The sequence below is a fragment of the Limulus polyphemus genome, unplaced genomic scaffold (assembly GCF_000517525.1).
Source record: "Limulus polyphemus unplaced genomic scaffold, Limulus_polyphemus-2.1.2 Scaffold4802, whole genome shotgun sequence".
NCBI lineage: Eukaryota > Metazoa > Arthropoda > Merostomata > Xiphosura > Limulidae > Limulus > Limulus polyphemus.
Window position 1 is genome coordinate 3,455 of NW_013670412.1, and position 7,958 is coordinate 11,412.

At 29.2% G+C, this 7,958-nt stretch overlaps 1 protein-coding gene across 1 annotated transcript in view; it reads left to right on the forward strand.

Annotated features, from left to right (window-relative positions):
• Positions 1-7,958, forward strand: part of LOC106471704 (F-box/LRR-repeat protein 7-like) — a gene marked incomplete at its 5' end in the record, with an annotated part of 25,500 nt that overhangs the window by 3,236 nt on the left and 14,306 nt on the right. The window contains 2 exons of the mRNA XM_022400316.1: positions 1,976-2,099; positions 5,983-6,089. Coding sequence (XP_022256024.1) covers positions 1,976-2,099; positions 5,983-6,089 — 231 coding nt within the window. The remainder of the gene's footprint in view (positions 1-1,975; positions 2,100-5,982; positions 6,090-7,958) is intronic.

Below are 7,958 nucleotides of genomic sequence, written 5' to 3' on the forward strand. Positions count from 1 at the left end.
GTGGTCTTTAAATCTCTACTTGCAGACATTTTCTGCTCCAATCTCTGCCAATTTTTTGTCTAGGTTGATTTATACAGATCCTAGTTTACCAGATGTTTATTCCTTGTGGAGAATTCTTGGATTTGGTGGTGATCAGTCATCTCGGTGGTGGCTGTAATATAAGTAATAAAAATATTTTCTGTCTGTTACATTTAAAAGAGAAAGCATCCTTGGGATATCCTATTTTGATCTCAAAAATGCTGAACTTCATAATTTTTCAATCAAAATAATTTTAAAATATTAAAGATCATTTATGTTTGCTGTTGTAACTGGTTTACTATTGTTTTTTTAAGATTCTAAGAAATTGTTTTTCAGGAATATTTTTTGAAGAAAACTTTAGTTCTCTATAAAGATTTTGTATTAAAAGAAACCTAAGAATTAAATTAATAGGGTATGCATTTTGATTTTACAGACAGTGGAGTTGCAAGGGTGTATGACCATTGGAGAGAAAGGGTAACTATTTTGTGTATTAGTTATTATAAAACTATTGGTAAGGTTTGTTATAGTTAAGCGATATTTTTATCAAACTTCTTCCAGTACTGTATTTATTGTACAAGATGTTTTGGTCAGGTTGTTATAGTCAGAACATCTTTTAATCAATCATCATTGCATTAATAACTTACTTAGATGTATCTTGTTTACATCTGTGTCTTATTCTTACTTGGAAGAACTATGTATCGGAATGAGTTTGTTTGTTGTATTTATTATTAATTTCCAAGGTAACAAGCTGGTTTAATTCAGAGCTTGAGTATTCCTGTCAATAACAAGTTTTGGATCAAGCTTGGAAACTACACAAAACATCTGCAACTAACTAAAATTTAGTTGACTTGGTTTCAAGGTCTTAGATCGTCAACCTTCTGTGAAATGCATGGCTAATAGTCATTACATATGCTCTGTAAAACTTGCATTTCAGTAACAACTACCAAATTTAGCTGTGTTGAAGATTATAATGAGATTTTACTTAATTTAGATTTAATATTACTTGTTGTATTGTGTCAATATATACATAATTTTTTTTTCTAGCATTACCACTGCTATCTAACAAAAATATATAAAAATACCCACATAAATTACTTCTAAAATTCCTTAATTATTTGTTATAAAAGGAAAACTGTGGAAGTCAAAGTTGTGCCAAAATAAATCGAGTTTGAGAAGTAAAGAAAAATTATTTTAGTATCTAAATTCTGAAGATATTTGAGTGGATATTTTCTAAATCATGACAAGAAAATATAGGAGACATGTTGTATTTACAGAAACATCCAGAATTGTTAAGTTTGGTGATGTAAGAGACGTGTGTTTACAGAAACATCCAGAATTGTTTGGTTTGGTGATGTAAGAGACGTGTGTTTACAGAAACATCCAGAATTGTTTGGTTTGGTGATGTAAGAGACGTGTGTTTACAGAAACATCCAGAATTGTTTGGTTTGGTGATGTAGGAGACATGTTATGTTTACTGAAACAATCCAGAATTGTTAGGTTTGGGGATGTAGGAGACATGTTGTGTTTACAGAAACAATCCAGAATTGTTAGGTTTGGTGATGTAAGAGACATGTTGTGTTTACTGAAACAATCCAGAATTGTTAAGTTTGGTGATGTAGGAGACGTGTTGTGTTTACAGAAACAATCCAGAATTGTTTGGTTTGGTGATGTAGGAGACGTGTTGTGTTTACAGAAACAATCCAGAATTGTTAAGTTTGGTGATGTAGGATACGTGTTGTGTTTACAGAAACATCCAGAATTGTTAGGTTTGGTGATGTAGGAGACGTGTTGTGTTTACAGAAACAATCCAGAATTGTTAGGTTTGGTGATGTAGAGACATGTTGTGTTTACAGAAACAATCCAGAATTGTTAGGTTTGGTGATGTTGGAGACATGTGTTTACAGAAACATCCAGGATTGTTAGGTTTGGTGATGTAGGAGACATGTTGTCTTTATAGAAACAATCCAGAATTGTTAGGTTTGGTGATGTAAGAGACATGTTGTGTTTACAGAAACAATCCAGAATTGTTAGGTTTGGTGATGTTGGAGACATGTGTTTACAGAAACATCCAGGATTGTTAGGTTTGGTGATGTAGGAGACATGTTGTCTTTATAGAAACAATCCAGAATTGTTAGGTTTGGTTCTGGCTTTGTTGAGTATTGTTGCTAGTCTCTGGTTCATCTTAGGTTAAAATATACCACAAGAGTCAAATGTATAGGAAATCCTACACTTATTTTTTATGAAGTGGATTAAAGGAAAATAAAGATTCTTTCCTGCACTTCTTTTGAAATACTAAAAAAAGTTTACTGTGAATAAACATGTTTGCATACAAATCTTGGAAAAGTGTAGTTTATTGTGTATACGTGTCTGTTTTATTTTCAATTGTTCATTGTCTACTGCATATTTCAATAAAAACTCAAGTGCTTTAGAAAAATGGATCTTTCTTTATCAGGTGCAAAGTTTTTAAGTATTTGGACCTACACATTTTCTTAACATTGTGAAAGGTCCTATTTAAACAAAATACTGAAGTACGTATGCACCTGTGATGAAAATTATTTGAATTAGTTTCTCATATCAACTGAATTAAATGAATAACCATTTACATATACATGTTTGAGCTAAACTTAAATCTATATAAATGTAATAGTACTGTCTATTGTTTGTCTGTGTAACTACTTTACAGAGTGTGAATGGATTTTCACCAAAATTGGTATGGAGGTTTGTAGGGTTCATGCGAAGACACATGTAAAATTGTGGTTTCATATTTTGTGTTTTGCAGTTTTTATGAGCATTTTTGCATTTTTTACAATTACATATAAGGGAAGCAACTTTTCATGTTCTAAGATAACTTTTCATTAAGCCATAACTTCCATCCAGAAGATGGGTACACCAGCTAGTAAGAATATTTTAGCCAAAAAGTTCATTGTTTTCACTGGATGCCAACTTTTAATTTCTTCAAACATTTTGTTTCATTGTATTAAGTCTTTTTTTTCCCTCCACAAGGAAAGATAAGTTATTCTAAGAAGTAATGTTACATCAAGATATAAAATTATTAGTGATATGCAACTGTAAACTGTTAGGAAGGATTTGTTAGTTGACTTTTTTTTATCTTGAACACCTCTTTCCACACTAGGCCACTTGTGTGATCTCCTCAGTGCATTGACAAAACAAGAAACTTCCTGCTTCTCTGATGACAAATCATAACAACTTACATTTTCATCAGCCATCATTTTTTTTTTCCGTAATTTTATTTTTGTAACTATGTCATCTTCAAGCTTTGCTCAGTAATAAAAGTTTACTTAACAATATAATCACAGGGCAACTTTTGATCATACAAGAGGTTTTGCTGTTTTGAATGTAACATATTTTTAAACCAGTTACTGTAATTTCAATTCTTTATCATTTGAATATATGATAATATCAAGTCATCGTATTTTATCAGTGTTTGGTGGCTTTTCAATCACTGTAAAAATCTGGAATACTTGGATCTGTCCAGAAATGTGAAAGTAACTGGTCAGGTAAGTGTCACATACTTAATTTGATGTTGTTATGTGTGTGTGTTATGTATCTTGTATTATTGTATACGGGTGTGTTTGTGTCTGTATCTGAAGAAACCACTGAAATGATGAATATTTTCTGTAAGGAATTTAAGTCTGAAAATTAAAAATTTATGTGCTACAGAATATAGGATAGATTGAGAAATTATTTATGTGGAAACAGTACACCCTAAAATCCACTACAGAAACTATATAAGAAAAATTATTTTTTGTACATTTGAAGATATTGTATATTTTGATATTGAAATGTAACATCATCACTTGTATTCTTACAATATACAATTGATAATTTGTTAACTTTTATTCTGTTTTTACACAGAAGTGTATTTAATTGTCAAATACGTTTGTAAAATCATTGAGAAGTGTGTTTTCAGATCTGTATATACACAGTAATCTAGATACAATATATATATATGTAGCATCGTAGGATATTAAATACGTTTCAGACATTTAAATTGAAAAGAATATTAGCTCAGAATCATTATTCTTTTAAAATTGTAAGACATATTATTAAATATGTCTGATTATAAATGTACAGCAGACATTAAATGAGTAAAAAAAAACCTTGATTAAACATTTTCTTTGCAAATGTATAGTAGCATTTTAAAAACTATGTTATGACTGTCAAAATTTCTTATCCATAAACATTTAATCAGGGAAAATAGCAAATAGCCTTAATAGCTTTGCCATAAATATAGCCTTAATAGCTTTGCCTTAAATATAACCTTGATAACTTTGCCTTAAATATAGCCTTAATAGCTTTGCCTTAAATATAGCCTTAATAACTTTGCCTTAAATATAGCCTTAATAGCTTTGCCATAAATATAGCCTTAATAACTTTACCTTAAATATAGCCTTAATAGCTTTGCCGTAAATATAGCCTTAATAGCTTTGCCTTAAATATAACCTTAATAGCTTTGTCGTAAATATAGCCTTAATAGCTTTGCCTTAAATATAATCTTAATAGCTTTGCCTTAAATATAACCTTAATAACTTTGCCGTAAATATAATGTTAATAGCTTTGCTGTAAATACAAATACTAGTTAATCTGATTGGTCTATATAATGGAAAGAAAGATAAACATGCCTTTATGTAATAAATCACCATATGATTGTGACATTTCACAAATGAGCTGAAGCCATAAAATCAACTATAGGCTGTTTTCTTGAGGTATAAACTTGAAATGATTTTAACAATACTTTTAATTTTTGGTAGCAATTTTATACCTGGCCCCCAACCATATACAGCATGCTGATGGTTGAATACTTTCCAGCTGGATTTATACAAGAACTGTGTGTTATTTTTTGTTACACTTTTCAATGACTCAGTGGAAAGTCTGAGGGTTTATAATTTTAAAAATAGGGTTTTTGATACTTGCATTGGGCACAGCACAGATAGCCCATTGTGTGGCTAAGCTCTTATCAACAAACAACCAAATGATATATTGTGCCAGAATAATGTGATGTTTTGTGTTTCAACAACTGATCTACAACATTAGATGTATGAACTTGCATACCTTAATTTCAAGAAATAATCCACAACTGGTCTGCTGATTATCTTTACATGATTTTTTTTCATTTCATGTTTAATTTTTATCTGTAGCTAGAACTGTTATATTACCATACATGAGGCAATGAATTAGTATTGTTTCTCTGCATATTTCAGTGCTTTCACATAGCTGGACCGTGCTTGACCACAGTTGTACTAAATGGTTGCTCACAGGTGAGGATTTATTGCTTTCATGAACTTTTAGATGACTATGTTGGCCTAGTGACCACTTAACTGAATAAAATGAATTAAGTGTAAGCAATACCTATAAGATCATCTAATTTGGTGGTCATGTTATTGGGTTTTTCTTAGAGAAAGGGAGAGAAAATAAATGCATTTTGAAATTCTATTTATAAATACACTGTGAAAACTATTTCCTTCAAATTCAGACAAGATTTACCTGTGGAAATTAAACCAACAGCTATCTATTTATAGAACTTTCAAAAACCTGAAGGGAAAAAGTAAATAATTTGAAAACTTATAACAGATTGAATGAAAAAATAAAATTCTACTTTTAACAGGCTAAGGACTTTTGAAAATATTGTTGCCAAATTAATGTGTGTTTGTGTATATATATAAGTAGTTGTTCTTGTTCGTATATTTTTGTAGTTTTTCGTTATAGATGATATGTATAAACAACATTATATGATTTTTAGGCCCCAAGAAAGCAGAAAAAAAATTTTTTCATTGTGGCATTTCAGGATAAGCAGTTTATTTATAACTATTACATATTTGTTTTTCCTTCGTCTAATCCCTGGTAAAATAGAAGAGGTTTTCTTCAGTTTGACATTTCGTAGAGTATTTTATATAGTGACAGTACATACATGTGTGTGTAACTGGTTTTTTTTTTTCAGCTAAGCCTTCGGGGGATTTGAGAAGATTGCCACAAAATGTAGTAAGCTAAAAGCTCTATACCTCAATGACTGTGTTCGGATTAATGACCAGGCACTTGAAACATTGTGTGAGGTATGTTTATTTACTATTGTTGACCGTCAGAATGTTAAAAATGTTATTTTATGGACTTAAAAAGAAGTTCTATTAGGTGATTAGTTATACTGATGTTAGGCTTGAAAGGTGAGGTTTAAGTGTGATAAACAACTGATCGAAGGTCCGATGTATGAACAATTCATTATGTTAAGATGTGTTTTAAGCTGTATTTACAGTTGAATTTGGTAAGCATGTATAGATAGATTAAAAGTGATGATCAAATCTGGATATGTTGTTGAATCAACAGAAACATAAATGTTAAATTATATTAGCAAGATGAAAATCTAAGGTAGAATCACTTAATTAAAAAGATACATTTAGATCTGTATCTGTATAACGTAATATAATGTTTCTGAACTGAACAAATTATATATATATATATATGGATCTGATATCTTAAACAGAAACTTTTTTAGAATTAATTTGAGGAGAAACTATATAAATTGACCAGTATTAATGTGGTCTTATGTAGTAAAAGAATTTTTTAGATTTTACTTTGAAGAGAAACTGTATAAATTGACCAGTATAAATGTGGTCTTATGTAGTAAAATATTTTTGTAGATCTGATTTTTGAGAAGCTTAACATAGGTATTTAAAGTGGTTTTAAGATTTTAGAATTTAGTTTTAGCTTATTGACCAAATAAAGAGTTCTGTAAATATTGATGTAATTAACTCTATTTGTGAGTGTCACAACTTTTTACAGTTACTTTCAAAATTCAATTAAACAACTTTATTATCAATATATACCAGTACAATTAGCATCAAAACATAGTTTATTATTCAAGTTTTAATTTCTTAATATCAAAAAGAAATACTTAAAAAATTCTCAATCTTCACTTTTTTTTATCACGACATGTCTGCACCTCAATTTGAAAATTTTCTAACAACAAAAATAGGTTACTAAGGTTTAGAACCAATTAGAAGCACTAACTATACATAATTATGAGCAAGAATATAAAATTAAACCTCCTAACTTCTTGATCTGTTGAGATATTAATAAACTTATCCAACCCTTTAGAGAAGCCCCTCCCATCTTTTCATGCATTTGTACTTGTAAAATAAAAAGGAATATGAAAAAAATTTTCTTGGTTATGTGAACATTTTCTGTATTAATAGTATTTGTCATGTATAATGAGTTTAATTATTTTGTACGCAACTTGTTAAGAAAGTGTTTAGCTGCATTCCAGTATTAACAGAATTGCTTGTCATCATTGTTATGAATAAATAAGGAAATAACAAAAATCTACAGCACATATCCACAGCAACTAATTTGTGATATGACATAGTGTTTCCTATGACCTGGCTTTTTATTGGAACATTTCCATTGGCAGTTAATGATAACAAAGTACAATTATAGTAATAACTGAGTAAAATTATAGTAATAACTGAGTAAAATTATAGTAATAACAGCACAATTGTAGTAATAACTGAGTAAAATTATAATAATAACTGAGCACAAATTATAATAATAACTGAGTCAAATTATAATAAAAACTTAGTAAAATTATAGTAATAACTGAGTAAAAGTATAATAATAACTGAGTAAAATTAAGGTAATAACTGAGCACAATTGTACTAATAACTGAGTAAAATTATAATAATAACCAAGTAAAATTATATTAATAAGTGAGTAAAATTATAGTAATAACTGAGGAAAAATTGTAGTACTAACGAGTAAAATTGTAGTAATAACCAAGTAAAATCATATTAATAACTGAGTAAAAGTATAGTAATAACCGAGTAAAATTATAGTAATAACCAAGTAAAATTATAGTAATAACTGAGTAAAATTATGGTAATAACTGAGTAAAAGTATAGTAATAACTGAGTAAAAGTATAATAATAACC